Here is a 22,156-nt window from a genome sequence, read left to right on the forward strand (position 1 = left end):
CCTGTTCAATAGATCCCTAGAAACGGGAGTGGTGCCGAGAGACTGGAGAAGGAAGAGCGGTGGTGGTCCCGCTTCACAAGAGTGGGAACAGGAGAGGCTGGCAACTACAGGCCGGTTAGCCTCACTTCGGTGGTGGGAAAAGTAATGGAGTCTCTGCTGAAAGAGAGAATAGTGAACCTATCTACAGTCCGGAGAATTGATGGACCAGAGGCAACATGGATTCACCAGGGGAAGATCCTGTCAGACAAATCTGATTGACTTTTTGACTGGGTAACCAAGGAATTGGACCAAGGAAGAGCGCTCGATGTCATATACTTGGATTTCAGCAAAGCTTTTGATACGGTTCCGCACAGGAGACTGGTGAATAAAACGAGAAGCTTGGGAGTGAGTGACAAGGTGGTGACCTGGATTGCAAATTGGTTGACGGACAGAAGACAATGTGTGACGGTAAACGGAACCTTCTCTGAAGAGAGAGCGGTTTTAAGTGGTGGTACCGCAAGGATCGGTGTTGGGACCGGTCCTGTTCAATATCTTTGTGAGCGACATTGCGGACGGGATAGAAGGTAAGGTTTGTCTTTTTGCGGATGACACTAAGATCTGCAACAGAGTGGACACGCCGGAAGGAGTGGAGAGAATGAGACGGGATCTAAGGAAACTGGAAGAGTGGTCGAAGATATGGCAGCTGAGATTCAATGCCAAGAAGTGCAAAGTCATGCATATGGGGAGCGGAAATCCGAATGAACTGTATTCGATGGGGGGGAAAGGCTGACGTGCACGGAGCAGGAGAGGGACCTTGGGGTGATAGTGTCTAATGATATGAAGTCTGCGAAACAATGCGACAAGGCGATAGCAAAGCCAGAAGAATGCTGGGCTGCATAGAGAGAGGAATATCGAGTAAGAAAAGGGAAGTGATTATTCCCTTGTACAGGTCCTTGGTGAGGCCTCACCTGGGAGTACTGTGTTTCAGTTCTGGAGACCGTATCTACAAAAAGACAAAGACAAGATGGAAGCGGTACAGAGAAGGGCGACCAGGAAGGTGGAGGATCTTCATCGCATGACGTACGAGGAGAGATTGAAGAATCTAAATATGTACACCCTGGAGGAAAGGAGGAGCAGAGGTGATATGATACAGACTTTCAGATACTTGAAAGGTTTTAATGATCCAAAGGCAACGACAAACCTTTACCATAAGAAAAAAATCAGCAGAACCAGGGGTCACGATTTGAAGCTCCAGGGAGGAAGATTCAGAACCAATGTCAGGAAGTATTTCTTCACGGAGAGGGTGGTGGATGCTTGGAATGCCCTTCCGGAGGAAGTGGTGAAGACCAGAACTGTGAAGGACTTCAAAGGGGCGTGGGATAAACACTGTGGATCCATAAAGTCAAGAGGCCGCCAATGAAGAGTGGGTGACTCGCCAGAATGATGGCTACTGCCTGGAGACAATACCCTTATTCAATAAACATACACATGGTACTGTGACTCCAACATCACTCTAAGCTTCAACAGCAAGAGGAAATGTGGAAAAAAGGATTTGCACTCACAAAGACGGGAGTAGCTGGCTTGTTACGGCGGTTACTACCCCCAAACCAAATATCCAAATTACTACCTCCACCTTCCTCTATTCCTGATGCCTTTCAACTAGCTTGATCACTCCATTCTTATACTTCACTTCAATGCATATCCAGCATAGTCTCTGCTTCAACAGCAGGGGAAAAGAAAAACTGTTACTTCACACATCCAGCAGAGCTCTCTGCTTAAACGGCAGAGGAGAAGAAAAAAGGATTCACACTCACAAAGCGGGGAGTAGCTGGCTTGTTACGGCGGTTACTACCCCAAACCAAATGTGCCTGATACTTCACTTTCATGCATATCCAGCATAGCTCTCTGCTTCAACGGCAGGGGAGAAGAAAAAAAACTGATACCTCACGCATATCCAGCATAGCTCCCTGCTTCAACGGCAGGGGAGAAGATAAACAACCAATAAGGGCTGTATAACATAATCTGGGTAAAAACAAATAAGCATGGGTGTAGCTTGCTTATTGCGGCGGTTACTACCCCTACTACCTCTAACTACTCAAGCTAGATATTTCACTTGGATGCAGCTCCATCACCGCTCTCTACATTAATGGTGGGGGTGGAAGGGAATTAGAACCAAGAGCTAAGAGAAACAGATAAGTATGAGAGAAGAAATGAGGGAAGCTTGCTGGGCAGACTGGATGGGCCATTTGGTGGTCTTCTGCCGTCATTTCTATGTTTCTATGTTTCTATGGAAGTCTTGCCTCACCAATGTGCTATATTTTTTGAAGGTGTAAATAAACATGTGGATAAAGGAGTTCCAACTGATATAGCATATCTGGATTTCCAGAAAGAATATGATAAAGTCCCTCATGAGAGATGTCTTAGGAAATTAAAAAGTCATGGTTGGGGGAAGGAGACCTAATGTGGATTGCAAACTGGTTAAAAGATAGAAAACAATGGTAAATTTTCCCAGTGGAGAAAAGTGAATAGTGGAGTGCCCCATAGATCTGTTCTGGGACCTCTGCTTTTAATATATTTTATAAACGACCTGTAAATGGGGACGAAGAGTGAGGTGATTGAATTTACCAATGACACCAAATTATTCAACGTTGTAAAATCATAAGAGTATTGTGAAAAATTGCAAGATGACCTTGAAAAACTGGGAAACTGGAAACCGGAATCTGAGCATCCCCGAGACATCGGGAGACACCGAACCCTCCATCAGAGCTGGTGGAGGCCACCGAGAATCCTCAGAAGCACCGGAGGGAGACTCTTTCTCTGCACAAGACCACTTCAGGAAGAGTCTTGACTTCTCTCGATGCTCACCTCAGTCTTTACCTGGAACCGGCAACAGAGAAGAACCCTACCTAGAACGGGAAGACATCAAACGCACTTGGCCCCCTGCCCTCACCTCGGGACAGAGGAGCAGCAGTGGAGGTGACTCAATGGGATTGAGGCTGGGTCCTCCTTCCCAATTGGGGTAGTTCCAGATGCCGACAATGGGTCCGAACGTTTAGGCCCAAACAGCTTTTCCATCTTGTCCAAGTGGGTCTGACGGCCCTTGGGGATCATCTGGGCACAGAGATCGCAACCACGGACTTCATGAGATGCCCCCAGGCAGAGGATGCAGATCTTGTGGGGGTCAGTGATGGCATAAGCTGGGGGCACTGGGGGTACTGGCAAAAGCTGGATGATGCCGTAGCGAAAAGAACGCGACGCGTGGTCGATGGCCAGCGGCCACTGGGGGACGACACTGTCTGTGATCGACTGCGAAGAGCCGAAAAACTTACCTAGACCATAGGGGAAAAAACCCAAGAAACACAGAGGGACCCAACATGATGCTGGCGAAGAAAAATCTGCAAAAAAGCAAAGAAACAAGCATGAGCTCCATGACCACGATACAAAAGCTACGCGGAAAGGAAGAGACTAAAGAGGGACCCACGTGGACGTGGGGTTAGAAACTTTGACAAAAGTTTTCCGTGCTGGGCTCCAATTGATGTCACCCATGTGTGAGGACTGAGGACTACCATCCTGCTTGACCTTGGAGAATTTAATTTTTGTGTTGGCCACTTTTCCCTGTGGGCCACTAAATTTAGTTGCCTTATGAGCACTAAAAAATATTTTGTCTTAAATGCAGTACTTGTGAGAACCTAACAGGTCTGACTTCAAGGAAAATAAAATACCAACACCTGGGTAGTATACTACTTTGTATGTTTTGTTTGAATGCACAAATCTTATGTAATTTTTCCTTCATGATCGGGCCTCTATCAAGATTTTTGTATGTGTCTTTTATTGTGCACAGACGCCAACATAGTCTCATTTATTTCTGTGGATGGAGAATAGGCTAATAACAGCCACTGCCTATGGCTGAGGGCAGGGTTGCAGCACCCTGTGGAACTACTTGAAGCGCTGCCATTAACATAGCCATAATGTCAGTACTTAGCTAGTCTCATCCCTACCTTGGGCGTTGAGTATTGCTCCACAACCTCTCACCCTGAGGAGCATTAAGTAACTGCAAAATAATGTAAGCATGGTGTTTTCCTAGTGCTTACTGGGAGATATGAGAATGTTGGGTTCGGCCAGAAAATAAAATATAATTTGCCATACTGGGTCAGACCAAAAGTCAATCAAGCCCAGAATCCTGTTTCCAGAAGTGGCCAATCCAGATCACAAGTTCCTGGCAGTATTCCCAAAAGGTCGATAGATTCCAAAAGTTTACATCATAACCTTTAATGAAGGAGTTGAAAAGCAAATGTCTGTCATCTTTTAGAGTTTGTTTTCAAACATTTGCTTTGAAAGTTCTCAGTATCAAAGGAGGATAGCATAATGCTTAGTGTGAGATTTAGAATTAGGAGTCACGATTTATTAAATTCTGGTTATTCACTCAGAGCATAATTACTTAAAGGTAATGCAACCCCCAGAGCATCTTATTGTCTCCCGTCTAGCATTTTACAGATTTTTTTTATAGTAATAAAATCAGGCTTTAAGTGACACAATCATGATGTTCCACATAATCTGATAGTGAAGGCTGAGCTATTGAGATTTAAGAAGTGGGGCTCTATGACTTGAGGTGTTCTTTTGACTAAATGAACCCTAAATCGCATTATATATATCAAAATTATCCCAGTTGAAAACCTGTTCTGTAGAAATGTGTGATTTATCTGTACCAGAAAAGGAAATTACTAAGGGAAGGGGGGTGATGTTATGCATGGAGCATTGCCAAGAGTGGTGTTGGCTCCACTGATATCATCCCATTTATTTTTAGTAGTGGTTACAGTATTTGCACATAGTTGTAGACAGAATTGTGTGGCAGTAGAAGATATTTTAATCAAATAAATAACATGAGTGTAGCTAAAAGGCTCAAGCAGTTATATCAGATCGTCATCTCTAAACACCCTACTTACTATACTACTTATTTTTTTATTTTTTTAAAGCCTCCTTTTTACAGCCGTGACACAGCTGAAATGTATGAAAACATCCTTCACAAGCCTCTTGTTTTGAGACCAGGAGCCAGCCTCACAGCTTGGTCTATCTTGGAAGAGCTACTAGAAAAGGACAGGCAACAACGACTTGGAGCAAAAGAAGACTTTGTACGTAATATATTAATGCAACTGTTCAACTCATGGTACAGTTTAGGCCTATAAATTTGCCACTGAAATTTGCAGTGAGTGTGGAAAGTAGAACAATCTAAGGCAGTTTGATCATAACTATCTCATGGTTACAGTAGGCATCATTGGGCATTATGGGGATAATTTTATAACATTGCACATAAATTAGCTAGCAAATATGTGCATAAGTTACACCAGTTTTCAAAGTGAATTTAACATGTGTAAGCAGGCTTTGAAAACTATCCCATCATAACTACGCACGGACAGTTAAACCTGCTATTTGGTGCACATACAGGCCGACGCAATGTCGGTGTGCGTTAAGTGGGCGCTCATGATTGAGCGCCCCACTCCCTTTAATGCACACTGTTCCACCTCTCTGGGGCTCCCAGTACAAAATGCAAATGGGCTGCCATTGTAAAGAGGCGCTAGAGGAAATTGTGTGTCCCTACAGCCTCTTTGGCAGTGGGCGCTCAGGATAGGTGACTGTCAGTGGGTTAGGACAACAGATGCTCAATTTATGGGAGTCCGTTTCTAATCAGTGCACAGCTGCAGGTTAGGAAAATGAATGCGACCTGTAGCATCTCAACTACTAGTGAAATTTCACCTGTGTTCTACAAATTTCTTCACCAAGCTTTTAGTGCCTTTAAGAAACCAAGGAACAGAATTTGTAAGTTTACCAACAAAGAAATCTCAGAATGAAGCTCTAATAAATTCAAGTCAACCACCTAAGAGTCTTAAAATTTTACCAGAACAAGGTGGAACAATTCGTTCTCTATCAATGAGCCTCTATATATAGACAAAAAGGATGTCAATGGGGGAATTAGTAGTAGATCCCTAGAAAAAGGGGAGGTTTTAATTCAGAAGGAGAGAAGCCTTAGAAATCAGACTTTTCCATAAAGACGAAATTATGGCAATAATTTCACAGGTAAATTGATCTCTCAACATTTCTAAAAACTAGATGGGGGAGATCCCTGACTGGGATCCAATTATTGAAGGAATTTGCAAATCGACAGCCTTTCCCTTCTCAGAATGAAAATCACCTGAAGCTGGTCACAGATGAGTAAAGACCTTCTCCATGCTTTATCCGTTATCATATGACATACTAGAGCATTTGTTTCAAATACCACCAATTGAAACACAGATAACTATACCATTGGAAGGGGGAAGCAGCACTAAATAACCTCCAAGATAGGAAAATAGAATATTGAAATATGCTTTTTCATCCACAGCTCTTTCATTTCAAATTGCGATTTGTACTAGTTATTTAGCCAGAACCCTTTTACGCTGGGTGCAACAACTGCCAGATCTTATAAGGATTTCGTTAAGATCTCTTCCTTCTTCAGTAGGAACTAGAAGACTTCTATGACTATGACAATGGGCAGCTGATTCTTGGTATAAAGCTTGCCTATAAGTGTCCTTTTGAAGGAAAGAAGTAGTCACCTCACGGTTTCCCTGGCCTACCAACTGAATTGTGGCCTTCCCTCTCCCTATGTTTTCATCCTCAGTTAGCCCCATAGAACCGGCGAGTGTCCTCCTGCGACCTCCCGCCTGGTTATTAGGGCTAATGGGATAGGGATGTCCTCGGTTACCGTTGCCGCCAGGGCCGCTGTCGAATCCATGCCTCCATCGATTCCCTCGGTACCTTCGTGCGGTCGATGCCCCCATCACTACCATCAGTACCTCTATCCATACCATCCTGCCATCGCTGCCCTTTCCCCCTCGGACCATCGATGCCATCGATCCCCACATCGATTCTTTCAGTGCCATTGATGTTCACATCTAAATATGGCCCTTAGCGACCATGGGCAAGTCACTTTACCCTCCTTTGCCTCAGGTACAAAACTTAGATTGTAAGCCCACTGGGATAGGGAAATACCTACAGTACCTGAATGTAAACCGATGTGATGTCTCTGATCGAATGTCGGTATATAAAATTATAAATAAAAATAAATGAAAAATAAGTTTGGCAAAGAGCTTGAAAAATTGGTTAAGTACCTAGGAGACAAAAAAAACCCCACAGAGACTTCCAGAAGATAAAGGGTGAATAGCCTATTGTTCTTATAGGGGCTATGGACAAATATGCAATTTAAGAAGATATCGACCAAGGAAACAATTTTTAGCCCAGCCACAAAGATTCAAGGGAAGTATGCAGTCCTTTCAAGGAGTCAGAAAAGCAAGACCTTAAACAGCTAGGTCATCTGGAACAACTCACTCCTACCAATGAAGATTTGCGAGTTCATTCTTCGTACAGCTTATAGGTAGATGCTGTCAGCTTATTTATTTATTTATTTATTTTTTTACCAAGAGTTGGGCCCACATAATCCCAGATCAATGAGTCTTGGACGTCATTCAGTATGGGTACGAGCTAGAGCAGGGCTTCCCAAACTTTGAGTCAGGACCCCAGATGAGGTCATAAGTACTTCAAACTGCAGCAGCCACAGTATTAGTAGTGGAAGTCAGCAATAGGGGGTTGTAAGCCAGCAAGCAGTCTTCAGCCCTGTAGTGGCACTGTCCTTGCACAAGTTTCTATGATAATAGGAAAAGCTGTGCAAGGAGGGATCAGAGCTGCTGCAGCAGATATGAGCTTACACTAGGCTACAGACCCTGTGTTGATTTCATCATTAATGCTGCTGCTGCTTGCAAATCACTGTCAGGCTTGGGAATAGCCAGCAGGGGAAGACTGAGTGTGCATGGGCTGGTGGAGATTGACACTGTTTCTCTATCCTCACTACTGAACCTACCCAAGAGAAAAATATTGCACCTTCTCTTCTCACCAATTGTCATCTACCTTTGGCCCAAGGCTCAAAGGAAAATGTTGCTGCAGACCCTGGCCAGGGAATGTTTGGAGGAGGGGCCATTTGAAGGAAGGGATCAGGTGGGGAGGGATTAGTTGTGGAGGGAGAGGGGGAATGACAGAAGATTGGACTAGAGGATGTAAGAGGAGCTGGGGATTGAGGGGATCAGCTGGGAGGATATAAGAAGAGTTGGAGAAGGGGGATGGGGATAAGAGGATTGGTCAGGGTTATAAGAAGGGCTTGAAGGTGAGAGCAGGGTGGGCTGGGGAGATGAGCTGAGGGATAAAAGAGGGGATCAGTTGGGGCAGCAGAAATTGAGAGAGGGGATCAGCTAGAATGAAGGAGGTATAATTGTTAGAAGAGGATTACACTCCTAATTTGTTTCGGTTGTTGTCTTGGGGTCATGTGAATTTTTCAAGTGCTAAGATGGGGTCACATTGACTAAAAGTTTAAGAAGAAGTACACTAGAGTTAGCTACTTCAATACAAGATTTATGATCTTTCCATGTTCAATTCCCACAAAATAAGTGGCAGTACAAACTACACTAAACAAACTACAACTACTAAAAGCAATATGTCCAGTTTCAAGTCAGGAACAAGGGCAAAGATTTTACTTTATCTACTTTGTGATTCCAAAAAAATACAGCTCATCCATACCAATTGTAGGCCTAAAAGGAGTGAACAAGTCTGCATATCCCACACTTCCATATGGAGACATTACGATCAGTCAAGATGTCAATACGACAAGGCAAATTTCTATCATTACTGGACCTAAAGGAAGCATTTTCATATTCCAATCAGGGAAGATCCTCAAATGTCTTTGCTTCTTTATAATGGGGAAACATCAGTTCAGGGCACTCCCTTTTGGGTTAGCAACTGCTCCAACAGCATTTACCAAAGTATTGATGATTGTAGCAACATTTCTGAGAAAAGGAAAAATGGTTCATCCATATTTAGATGACTGGTTGATCAGAGACAAAACATTTCAGGAAGGAATCAGAATATCCAAAAAGATAATACAGTTCTTAGAAAGTTTAGCTAGATAAATTTTACAAAATGTAATATTTTCCCAATCTAGTCACTGTAATTTCTGGGTGCATGACTGACTTGATGAGCCTTGACACAATCCATAATCCAAAGGCTAGCTAACACACAAAAATGTGCAATTCAGTCCACTAGCCAATTGTAGATGATATGTTTAGCAACTGCTATTCCTAATCTATCAGAGACACAAACAACTGAGTAGCCTGACCAATATAGTTGTGTTCACTTTAAGTAACAGGTCAGTGCCAGTTTGTAGTCCACCTGATGTGCATGAGGCCTCAGAATATAGGCAGAACAATTGTTTGGTGTGAAAAGCAGAAACCACTTTGGATGGGTGCAAAGCACCACCCTGTTATGGAAGAACTGAAGATACAGGGAGTATGAAAGTTTGTTGACTCATCTAGCTGAAGTGATGACTACAAGGAACACCATTTTCCATGTGAGAAACTTAAATGAAACTGACACCAGTGGCTCGAAGAGGAGCTTTATCAGTTGTGCTAAAATGACATTAAGATCCCAAGGAACAGTGGGCTTCAAAACTGGTGGTTTAGTTTACATCAAAATATTCATAAACTTAGGAGACCAATGGATGAACAGAAATGGGCTTGTCTTCTATCAGTGTGATAAGTCGCTAAATTGCTGATATGAAATCTCACCAATGAAGTGCTGAGATCAGAGGAGAATAAGAAGAGTAGATATCTGAGTAAGTCATAAGGGTTATAGGTAAATAGGTCCAGAGAACTAGTTTGGCACACAAGGAAAAAGGTTTCTATTTGAAACTGTATACCTTCCTGCTGGACAGTTTTCAGGCAGAGATCAGGATATCCTTGATCTCCTTAGAACTAGGGAGGATGCTACTGAGCACTCAATATGCAAACTATCAGGTTGAGAGCAGCCAAGTTTGGATGCAGTGGATAAGTCCTTCTGTATCAAGGGTCGAGTTTGTTCCCAAAGGAATTGGTGGTTGAACTGACAGCCTGTAGAGACAGTAGAACCAGAATTGTCTGAGCCAGAGCGAAGAGTATGAGACGTGCTATATCCTTGATCTCTTTCTGTACCATCTTTGCCATTAGTGGGAGTGGTAGAAACAATTAGTATATTGCATCCCAGGGGATCTGGAAAGCATCTGACACAAGCCTGAACTTGCTTCAATGAACTGAAGAAAACATCCTGACTTTTCTGTTTCTCTGCAGACAAGTGGATGGATGGATTGCCCCAGAGGTTGAACAGCCTGTTTGCCGCTGACTGATCCAGGGTCCATTTGTGAGGGAAGATTATTTGACTGAGGTGGTCTGCTAACACGTTCACAATTCCCAGAAAGTAGGCTTCTTGAAGCAAGGCTCCATGGCTGGTCACCCATTCTCAGATCCTTTGGGCCTCCCTGCTTGTTGACCTTAGAATATTTCCACTTGATTGTCTACCTGGATCAGAATTCTCATCCCTTGGAGAAGTCTAGAAAAAAACTCTTAGGGCATTTCCGGTAAATTGATATGAAGCACTCTGACTCAGACCACATTCCTTGAGTATGAGTGGGGCTGGTGTGTGCCTCCCATCCCTCAGTGGACATATTGGTGACAAACGTCATTTGATATGATAATAGTTCCAGACCCCACCTCCAGGACCACTGAATTTGTCCACCAACAGAGAGATGTCTTCATCGCATCTATTACTGTCAGTGGGTGAGAGAGGGGCTGAGTTAAATGGTCCCATTGCATGACAGGCCTTGTGTTGAGAAAAGTGAGAGGCACTAAAGAAACTGTTATGGCCATGTAGTCTAGTAACACCAGAATGGAGTGAGCTAGAGTTTGAGGATATCTCAACAGACCAAAGGCTAGGGCCCGCAGATAAAAGGATTTCTTTAGGAGGAAGGAAGGCTTTTTCCACCAAAGAATTTATCCAAGGCCGATGAACTTGATTTGTTGAGTTGGGATCAGATTTGAGATGGGATAATTAAGGATTCCCTGGCATTGAAGGAGGGTGATTGTCTTGTCCCAGGCACTTAAGACTGTGTCTTGAGATGGATCCATCACTAGCTAATAATCATCCAGTTATGGAAAGACACAAACCTTAGTGATGTAGCTACACTGTCACCACTGCCAAGCTGTTTGTGAAGCTGCTGAGAGACCGAAGGGAAGGAACTTGTACTGATAGTGGACCTTGTCCACCATGAAATGAAGAAACTTCCAATGCGCAGGATGGATTAGGATTTGAGCATACAAATCTTTCAGTTCGAGTGAACATCCAGTTCTCCTGTGGAATGAAGGAGAGAAGTGTGGAGGGCATTCAACTTGAATTCTCAAAGCAAATTGTCATTGACTTCATAAATCTAGGATAGTCCTCAAGCCCCCCAACCTCTTGGAGATGAGGAAATAGGAGGACCCTTGGCCAAGCTCTTAAGTTGAAACCTATTCTATGCCTGCTGATAGAATTGAGCATCATGAGACGAATCCAGATTGAAGACTAGAAGCTAGAGTTTGGGAAAAACACAAGCAGTATCCACAATTTTGAGGTCACAGTGGTCCTTGGTGATTTTTCTCCACTCTGTCAAATACAGTTGAATCAGACCTCTTACTGGGAACTCACATCCTGTGATAGTGGACCTGTGAAAAATTGGGACCTGGTTTTGTCTGGGTCTGCTTTTATGCTTCAGTTGGCATCTTTCTTGCTGATGCCCTTGTGCCAGAAGCTGCTGTTGAGGCAGGGTGGGAGAAGCCCAGTATGAAAAGAATGGAAGGGAGTCACTTTAAAAAAAAAAAAAAAGTCTTTAAATGAAGAACTAATGTCTTGAAATGGACAATTGTTCAGTCATTCCTGTAAGACTGAATAGCCATATGTTGTTCTTTGATTTGGGAAACTTTGTCCCTGATCTTGTCTCTGAAAAGGTTGTCTCCAGCACAAGGGACATTGGCTAGTTTTTCTTGGACTCCTGAAGACTGCTAGCCTTCAGTCCGGCCATCTGGCATGCTCCGATGGCAGCTACCACTGAGGAACGAGTGGCCAAGTTGAAGGACTTGTACACTAAGATGACACTGACATACGTCTGCATCCAGAAGGGCCTAACAGTACTCCTCCTGCTCTCCTTCAGGGAGAGGACTAGTGGCTTCAGCTTCTCCACCTAGTCGTGCAAGTATGGCATCATATAGAGCTGGTGAGCATAATACAGCAATTGAGCATGGAACTTAGGAAAGTTGCTTTACCATAGTTATCCAACAGCCGTGGGTCCTTGCCTCGGGAAGGGGGGTGGGGTTTGTTGGAGAAGATGCAGGTTTTCCTTGCACATTTCAGGGCAGACTCCACAACATAGAGTGATGGGGGAGCTAAAATACCCAAAAACCTGGGATCTGCAGGATCCTGTACTTGAAGTCCAGCTTTCTAGAGACCAACAGACAGGATAAAGAATTGTTCCACATTTGTTTGTAGGTCCTAAAGGATCTTATGGTGGGGATTGCTGCAGGCTCTGAAGGTGTTTGGTGTATACCAAATACTTCTGTATGAGGATCCGCATTTCTGCAAACTTGACTCCTATCGCTTTACCCAACTTATCAAAAAATTTGGCATAAGAGAGGTGTTCAGGTGAAGTGTGTTCTGGAGGATCAAGTGACTGGTCGGATGGGATTCCAGTAGACCCCTCTTCCTCAGAATCATAGATAGGGAGGAGGACATCGACCCACAACTTTAATGAAGTTGAAGGCGATCAGGGTGAAAGTCTGTCGTCTTGGAGGGGAAAATTCCTGTGGGAGGTTTGTCATCTAGACCTTGAGCTCCAACCTCTGAAATTGGACTAGACCTCTGACTCCCAGAGAGCCCCCTGAGAGGCCTGGAGGAATCTTGGTGGGGCTGGTAGTAGAGGCTCTGGAAGTGTCTCTTTGCTCTCAAAGAGAGTCCCATCACCATCTGGGAAAGAAGTGGTTGAAGAGAGCCTTTCTTGTCACTATATATCAAGAAGGTGAAGAAAGTCTTCACCAACTCTGCAATCTGGTCCATGGACTGCTGTGTCCTTTGGGCTGGTGTTGGGGAAGCAACATTCTCTTCTGAAACCAGGATTGTCTCATTTTCCTTAGAGACTCTCAAAGGCCTCGAGGTTGGTCTGTCTCAAATTCCTTAAAAAAATTAGAGGCAATACTAAACAAATGGGTTCTAGGGTCTTTAGCCTGGTGCCTGGGTGTCAATTCTAAGCCTACACGGGTCTGGCCACTCTAGGGTCCAGAGAGAAGAGGTGAGAGGGTGACGAAGATTTTTGTGGACCACGAATGAAGGGATGTGGCAGGAACACTTCTTTTTTTTTTTTTTTTTGAGCCCCTGTGTCATGCTCCCCTCCTCCCTCAGGGGACCGATGCCTCAAGCACAATGAACATGTCAAGAGGCCACCAGTTTAGAATGCCTAGATGGTGCCAGACACTTCGACAGCACAGATCATTTTGACCCTCTAAAGGGAGAGATGCTTCCTCTTGGGAGCCGCAGATGCCCCTGTGGGGGTTAAGAATCACAAATGCAACATGGCATGCTCTGCTGCCCTATGCTTTCATGCCCTGCTCAACCCCAAAGTAATAGATCTTGAGGGGCCTGATGGAGATGTAGATGTGTGAATGAGCTCTCATTTCAGCGGGAAAAGGAACAGCTCCTATGATTGACCTGTGGAGTTCTGCATTTTGTAGGCTCTTTTCCTCTGGATTCATGGAGATGTGTCCACAGTGCTAAGCTAGTGGAGTCGGGGTCTGGACCCAGGCATTTATAGCAGATCTCATGTTCGCTGATATTGGATTATGAAGTGGACACAGACGCAGGTCTTGAACCCACTTGGGGCAGTGCCCTTACCCATCATCATTGTGTTTTGGGTTTTCTTTAAGTTAATAATGAAAATCACTTCGGAGGGGCTGCTGAGGCAACAAGGCAGCAAAAAATGTGTAAAAAAAAAAAAAAAAAAAGGGAAAAGGTTGCTAAGAACCCAAAAGAAATACCAAAAACAGTAGGAGAGAATGTACAAATCTGTGCAGAAAGCAGACAAAAACAACGGAGGGGCTTACTAGGCAATGTGCATGTGGGAACTCCTGCATTATTTACTCTGAATGAGGATTGCACAAGTGTTTCAAAGCATATTTAAATGAGGTACAGTTCTGATTGAAACCTGGGCAAATAGTTTTAGTGTTTTGCCCATATTTTGCATCAGCATTAATTTGAGCATGTTCCATGTGCTTATTCCACTTTGTCCATATGTTATTGACAGCAGAGTGACTTTGCTTGAATGAAAACAGATGAGGTTTGTGTCTCTTTTAAAGAGCCTGATAATATATTGCACACTGTAGAGAAGAGATCAAGCTACAACCCCAAGTAAAAGGATGTTTATTCAGCTGCTTAATAATGCTGAGGCCATCTCGGCAGTCTTTTTAAGATAAAGGCTATATATATTTTTATTTACCCTACACAACAGCTTTTAAACTAGAACAAGGGGGAAAGCAGACAGTCACTCAGCAGCACATGGTTCAGGAGTTATCTTTGAAGAACACTAATGAAACAGGAGAGTTAGGGCATCTCGCCAGAGAGGTTTCTATAAATAAAAAAGTAGTCCATGTGACTATAAAGCAGTTGCTTACCTGTAATAGGTATTCTCCGAAGACAGCAGGATGTTAGTCCTCACACTTGGATGACATTATCAAATGGAGCTCTGATGTGGAAAACTTGGCAGTTTCTAGAACTAGGTACACGGAGCATGCCCAGAATCCCCTATACCATGGGGAGTCCCTCTTCAGTCTTGTAACATAGAATTATGATTAAAATAAAATAAATTGGAGAAACCCAACTCTATGGTGTGGCAGGCAGGTTTCATGAGGGCTAACATCCTGTTGTCCTTGGAGAACACATGTTACAGGTAAGCAACTCTGCATTCTCCGTGGACAAGCAGGATGGTAATCCTCACACATGGGTGAATCCCTAGCTACAAGCTCCTTCCCAAAACAAAGAGGACCAACAGATCCCTAACCAGATGCCAACGGGCACAACACTGATGCTGTTGGTAACAGAGGGGGAGACAGCCTGAACCCAAACAATGGGTCCTAGGTTGGGAGAGCTGGGTTGTATACCTCAAACAGGTTCCAAAGGACAGACTGGCTGAACCTACTGTAGCATCAGCCATCACTAAAGGGATGTGAATGTGTAAAGAGACTTCAACATCACAGCTGTGCAGATCTCCTCCACGGGACCTGCTGCTGTCCTGGCTCTGACAGAATGAGCCTTAACATGGCCCCCAAGATGCAGTCCCACCTGGGCATAACAAAGGAGGTGCAATCTGCTAGCCAATTGGATAGTGTCTGTTTAGCAACGGCAACGCCCAACCTATTCTTATCAAAAGAAAAAAGTTGGGTGGACTATCTATGGGCTAGTGTCCACTCCAGATAGAAGGCTAAGGCTCCCTTGCAGTCCAAGTACAGAGAAGGGCAACCAAAATGATAAAGGGGATGGAATAGCTCCCCTATGAGGAAAGGCTGAAGAGGTTAGGGCTGTTTAGCTTGGAGGTGGGATATGATAGAGGTCTTTAAGGTCATGAGAGGTCTTGAATGAGTAGATGTGAATTGGTTATTTACACTTTCGAATAATAGAAGGACTAGGGGGCATTCCATGAAGTTAGCAAGTAACACATTTAAGACTAATCGGAGAAAATTCTTTTTCACTCAACGCTCAATAAAGCTCTGGAATTTGTTGGCAAAGGATGTGGTTAGTGCAGTTAGTGTAGCTGGGTTCAAAAAAGTTTGGATAAGTTCTTGGAAGAGAAGTCCATTAACTGCTATTAATCAAGTTTACTTAGGAAATAGCCACTGCTATTAATTGCATCAGAAGCATGGTATCTTCTTGGTGTTTGGGTGATTGCCAGGTTCTTGTGGCCTGGTTTGGCCTCTGTTGGAAACAGGATGCTGGGCTTGATGGACCCTTGGTCTGACCCAGCATGGCAATTTCTTATGTTCTTATGGTGTGGCAATCTGGTGGCATAGTTGCTGGAAATAGAATTGACTAGATTACATGCTTCTCCTTTACATAATCTGCATGTTACACTGAGTTCCAAGGAAATGAGATTGCCATTCATGAAAGCTGTGGTTTAACAATGATGACTGTTGGATAACAAGATCATAAATATCTTTTGTATAAAACTCTGAAAGTTTTCAGGATGAAAGACTATTAGAAATTTGTACTGGCTATTGTTTCAAGCATAAAGTTCTGAAGTTGCGCATTATTTATAGTAACTGGAAGTACTTGTGGAAACCTTGTTTTTACAAAACTACCAAAATGCTTTTCAGATATTTCCAGAGTATGTCAAAAATGTTTTCCCAATAGAAACTTACTGTATTTTATACAACCTTGCTAACACTTTATAATGCCAGTGACAGAGCTTGTAATTCTACTTTAAAACCATGTTTTTTTCTGCATTGCAGCATGAAATTCAAAACCATCCTTTCTTTGCATCCATCAACTGGACTGATCTTATCCAAAAGAAAATTCACCCTCCATTTAATCCTAATGTGGTAGGTAAAATGTTAATCAAAACTTTTATACTATCATTTCCTCTAACAAAGATGAATGTATGCTACAGTAATCTGGTATACCTTAGATGATACCAAATTGAGACCATTCACTTCATTCTCCCACCAACCACCTCAACTGAAAGATTACATCTTTGGGGGTTCATTCTTTCTGCTTTGTTTTACCTAAAAAAAAAAAAACCTCCATTTTTGAGACAGTCACTTATATTTGTCCCTAGTTCCTTTTTCTTTTTAATTTTATTGCTTTTCAAATAAAATCTACAACAAAAACATGAATGGTAATTTTCAACAAGACTCACAGTTCTTATTCACATACTTTCAAACATAGTACTACCATGTCATCAATTAATCCACAATAGAGACTGGAGGCATCCAAGAAATAGGAGTAGGCCTGCCTTTGTTATAGGCATACTAGGCCTGTGCCTAGGGCAGTAAGATGGCTGAAGATTTACTCCTCCTAGCTGTGCTGACTCTCAACAGAGTATAGCCCTCTGCTTCCTGATCCAATTGCAGGGAACAGGAGCAGAGAAGGTGACTCTGAAGCTGTCAGAGCAAAGGGAGATCATTTTGGAAAGTTAGGATGGGATAAGTGAGGGGTGAGGAGAGGGGCTGTGATCAACTAAGGAACATGTCTGTGTGTGAGAGAGAAGGGATAGGGGAGCTGTGTTAGTGAGTTAGAGAGAAGAAATTGGTGTCAAGTATGTGTATGTATGCTAGACTAGGTAGGAGGTTAGAGATGTGATGCAAAGAAGAGCAGGACTGAAGCACAGTAGGGACATATCCCTCCTACACCCACTTTCCTCCCTTGATCTTTGATTCTATCCCCAGATCCTGAAATCCCCCCCCCCCCTTTCTTGATCTTCCTCATTTCTCCACCTGCCTATTCCTAGTCCTCTTTTCTTCTCCCTTTCCTCTATCTCTGGCCCCCTCACCTCTACTTCACACCCCATCCCCAAAATGTCTTCCTTATGCTGATATTTGAGATCCATTTCTGTAAATTATACAGAAACAAATGAGGTTGGAAAACTGTTTTTATAATGTAATATAAAAGATGGAAATGTTTGCCAACGTGCTTCAGAATTTTCTAATTCCTGCCACAGCAAACTGTGTGGCTGTGCCTTAGATCTTCTACACCCTATGATCTTGAACTTCTGAGGAAGAGAGGGAAGGGGGGCAATCACATCAACAGTGCTTAGGAGTGGAAAAATCTTAAATCTGTCCCTAGTAATGAATACTATTTATAAATAAAATGTAATCCATAAGAATAGAACCGCCTTCTCTATATAGGACTACTTGCCATTTACTCAGGACCACACCCACAAACTAAGGCACCAACGTGCCTAGAAAAGTAATGCAGTTCGAATGGGCCGAAAAAAGTATAATGCATGTTATCCATACCTAGGGATCATATATTTGGAAAGAAACTGAATACAAATTTAGTGCCAAGGGCAATAGCTTCTTGGCACATTCCAAGAAATATTTTCCTCTGCTCTTGAGTAACTCTATATCAGGAAACATCCATATTTTTTGGCCTTGAAATAGTCAGAGTCTTTTGAAAATATAGGCAGAAGATGAAGACTGTATACTGGATAAACAAAAAGGTCGCCAGAGAAGTGCATATAGTCCCTCTCCACTGGGGCCCTCTAAGACCCCAGTTAAGTCCAAACTGTCTATATAGTAATTTTGTCCCTCACTCTGCTTTCTAGTTCTCAAAAAAAAAACAAAAAACCAAACTTGCATATAATAGGTACAGCTTTCCTGGATACATTGTTGGGGGAGGTGGGGGGAAGAAAATCTGAATAACAATAACATTGGAGTCTGGGAGATATTGAACACTGCCTATGTTCTCTTGGAACTTGCTCTGTAAATCAGTATATGTATCAATTATGATTTTGAGTTAATATATTATGTAAATAAGCAAAAATAAGAACCTCCATTAGATACTGTTTTAAAAAGGTCTAACTGTGAAATCTGGGAAATGATTGGGAAATTGAACATGCAAGTTGAGGATCCTAGATTGATTCTCTAAATTCTTCAGTTTATGGTGAATCAAATTTTAATCTTGCAATAGAATCACTAAGGCAGGTGACAGCTGTTTCACTTGCTGTTCCATCAAGCTTTTCTCTTGCACCTGAGAGCATACAAACATATCAGAAGTCAAAACCACTAATGAAGGAACTGACCTCTCTAATGAAGTCAGTGCAGACCAGATAGTATCAAGAGTCACAACTGTAGTTTTATTCAGCAAGGGTGTATTACTCATCTCAGCCAACATCACTGTTGCTGCTGTTGTAGCAGGGATACTTAATCTTATTCCTAGGTTCTGCTGCAATACAGACGTTGCTGGAAATCCTCCAATGGTAATATCCATAGCTAAAGCTTGGAGTTGCAGGGCTCTCAGCAGTAACGGGTCTGAAACTGACATTCCTGTACTCTCGCCTGCAATACCTCTCATAAGAACATAAGACATGCCATACTGGGTCAGACCAAGGGTCCACCAAGCCCAGTATCCTGTCTCCAACAGTGAGCAATCCAAGTCACAAATACCTGGCAAGTACCCCAAAATGAAATAACTCCCATGCTAATGCCAGCAACAAGCAGTGGCTATTCTCTATTGATTAACAGAGGTTTATACATTTCTCTTCCAGGAACTTATCCAAACCTTTTTTTAAACCCAGCTACCAGCTTCCTTAACTATATCCTCTGGCAATGAATTCGAGCTTAATTGTGCGTTGAGTGAAAGAATTTTCTCAGATTGTGTTTTAAATGTGCTACTTGCTAACTTCATGGAGTCCCCCCTAGTCCTTCTATTATCCGAAAGAGTAAATAACATTTCACATTTACCTGTTCAAGTCCTTTCATGATTTTGTTAGACCTCTGATATCCCCCCTCAGCCATGTCTTCTCCAAGCTTAACAGCCCTAAACTCTTGAGCCATTCCATGCCTTTTATCATTTGGTCACCCTTCTTGGCAAAATGTGATTCATATTGGGCTCCTCATGCTTATTTCAAAGCAACAAGAATCACATTTTAAAAGATAAGCTTCATACATTTTTCACATAAAGAATTTTTCACATTTATGCTTCACTATAAAAGGATAAGACTAATGATAAGACAGCTAGGAGTATATTTTTCTCCTTAAAAAAATATTACAGCATTTTTATATGGTTTGTTACTCTTATTTATGTATTGATACCATATTTTCTCCATTTTGGTTGAGGTTACCCATGGCATAAGGAATAGGCTAATTCAGTCCTGGATTTACCCAATTGGATGAAGGGACTTGTAGCTCTAATTTTCATAGATAAATCAATGAGACAATCAGAACTACAAGTCCCTGCATGCAATGAGGTAAAACAGGACTAGATTAACCTGTTGCTTATGAGATGGAGCCAGGAGGTAACCCTACACCCATTTCAGGGCTCAGCAAACCTTCAGTGTATGGCAGGGTGGCTGCTTCTCCATCCGCCTCCACAATGGCCTCTGTGCTTCTGGTTTTTCGCACTCTAGAAAGCCCTCTGATTCTCTTTGCATTTGCCCATCTTCAAGGAAAGGTGAAGAGGCAAAAACTAAGCCAACAGTTCTCTCAGCAGAACACAATGCAGCATTTCCTCCTTTCCTGCTGCCATATTGGAACTTTTTTTTCCCTCTTTTGCCTTCTTTTGCCTGTTGGTTTTCATTAATTTTTTTAATTTATCCTCTCTGATCTTCGTCTTTATATATCATACATGCCCAGACTTGTCTGGGACTTAGGCAAGTACTTTCTCAAACGTTCTGTGAAGCAGGTAAGGAGGCATCCCGTTGAGCATCAGACGGTGATCCCCTCACACACACACATATATAGTAGGGATGTGCATTCGTTTCATCCGTTTCCTATACAAGCATGTAATATGAAACGTATGAAATGAATGCACATCTAAATGACATGTAATGGGAAACGAATGAAACAAATGCACATCCCTAATACATAGCAAGCTTTCTAACAGAAAACACATGTTGGTACACTCAAGGAGGCACAGCCAAGTACCATCTTGACAGTGTGTCCCCCACACGCTGATGCCCCTCCCCATTTATAGTAGCTAGTCAACAAGAAAAGTAATCACTTAAATTAAAAAAAAAAAAAAAAAGGCAGCAGTCGTGTTCAAGAATTGGTACTTTGTAGTGTGAATAGTGGCTTTGTCCTGCAGCCAGTAGCTGGAAAGGTGACAGCAGCAGATTTCTGTTACAACCCAGCACTGAGGGAAAGCAGCAGTAAATGTGTCCTGGGACCACAGTGAAGCACGGTATTAAGTCCTAGAATCAGCCTTCCCTGCCTATATTCATAAATCAATACGTAAGTTGTTTAGCAACACACTGTATATTAATTTAGGGGTGGGAGGAGGGAAAAGAAAGCCTTTCAGTTCTGAAAATTCACAGTGGAGGCAGCCAATTTTAGTGTTGTGGTACAGGCTAGAAAGAACATATCAGCCATGCTGGGTCAGATCAAGGTCCATCGAACCCAGCATCCTGTTTAACATGGCCAGTCAGGTCACAAGTACCTGGCAGGTCCCCAATATTTGATCTACTTCCTCAGACATAAGCACTAGCTTTCCCAAGTCTACTTGCCTAATAACTGTTTAAGGACTTTTCCTTCTGGAATATAACTGCCTTTTGAACCCTAAGATTAGGCTGATGCAATAAAGTGTGTTCAGTAGAAAGAACAGTTTTACCCACACTTGTACATTTTGTGCACATAAACCTGCTGATGCAGGAACAAATTTTACCCTCATAAAATGTACATTTAAAACTGTGCATTCAGTTTAGCACATTTGTATGGAAATGCCAGCAAATTAGGACATACTTGCTTAAGTGTAACATGTTCTCTGAGAGCAGCAGGATGTTAGTCCTTACCCACGGGTGACATCGGATGGGGGCCCAGCATGGAAAACTTATCAGTTTCTAGAATTTTGACTTAAGCTCTCTGAACATGCCCAGCATGCATTATACCACGCATCCACACGGGATACCCTTCAGTCTTATAACATAGAATTAAAGGTTAAAAATTTAAAAAAAGATGATACCCATGTAGTGGAAAACCAACTCCACGGGATGGCTGGTGGGTTTCATGTGGACTAACATCCTGCTGTCCTCCGAGAACACCTGTTACAGGTAAGCAACTCTGCTTTCTCTGAGGACAAGCTAGATCGTGGTCCTCATACATGGGTGAATCCCTAGCTACAGGCTGTTCCCAACATAACAAGGGGATCAACAAAACACCCAAAACAGGTGCCAACAAGGGTTTTATTGGTAACAAGAGGGGGAAACAGCCTGAAAATAAATTGGCCCTAGGCAGGAACTGAGTTGGGTTCTACATCTCAAACAAATTCCGAAAGACAGATTGGCCAAACCTATCAACACGTTGGCCTTCCCTATCCAAACAATAGTGAGATGTGAATGTGTGAAGAGAACTCTGTCAAAGCCTTGCAGATCTCTTCCATGGGGACTGCTTGCAAGTGGGGTACCAAATGTGATATGCTCCAACAGATGGCCCCCAACATGCAGTCCTGCCCGGGCTTAACAGAAGGAGATGCAGTCTGCTAGCCAATTAGAGAGTGTCTTTTTGGCAACAGCAATGTCCAATTTATTACTATCAAAAGAAAGAAAAAGTTGGCTGTACTGTCTATG

General features: G+C 42.8%; 1 protein-coding gene across 8 annotated transcripts in view; it reads left to right on the forward strand.

The window, feature by feature from the left end:
* The window catches only part of LOC115085416 (serine/threonine-protein kinase Sgk3), a 194,575-nt gene that overhangs the window by 133,459 nt on the left and 38,960 nt on the right, over nucleotides 1-22,156 (forward strand). For all 8 annotated transcript variants that reach the window (XM_029591415.1, XM_029591409.1, XM_029591407.1 and 5 more), the window contains 2 exons: nucleotides 4,953-5,108; nucleotides 16,386-16,475. In XM_029591415.1, coding sequence (XP_029447275.1) covers nucleotides 4,953-5,108; nucleotides 16,386-16,475 — 246 coding nt within the window. The remainder of the gene's footprint in view (nucleotides 1-4,952; nucleotides 5,109-16,385; nucleotides 16,476-22,156) is intronic.

This window comes from Rhinatrema bivittatum, chromosome 2 (assembly GCF_901001135.1).
Source record: "Rhinatrema bivittatum chromosome 2, aRhiBiv1.1, whole genome shotgun sequence".
Classification (NCBI taxonomy): Eukaryota; Metazoa; Chordata; class Amphibia; order Gymnophiona; family Rhinatrematidae; genus Rhinatrema; species Rhinatrema bivittatum.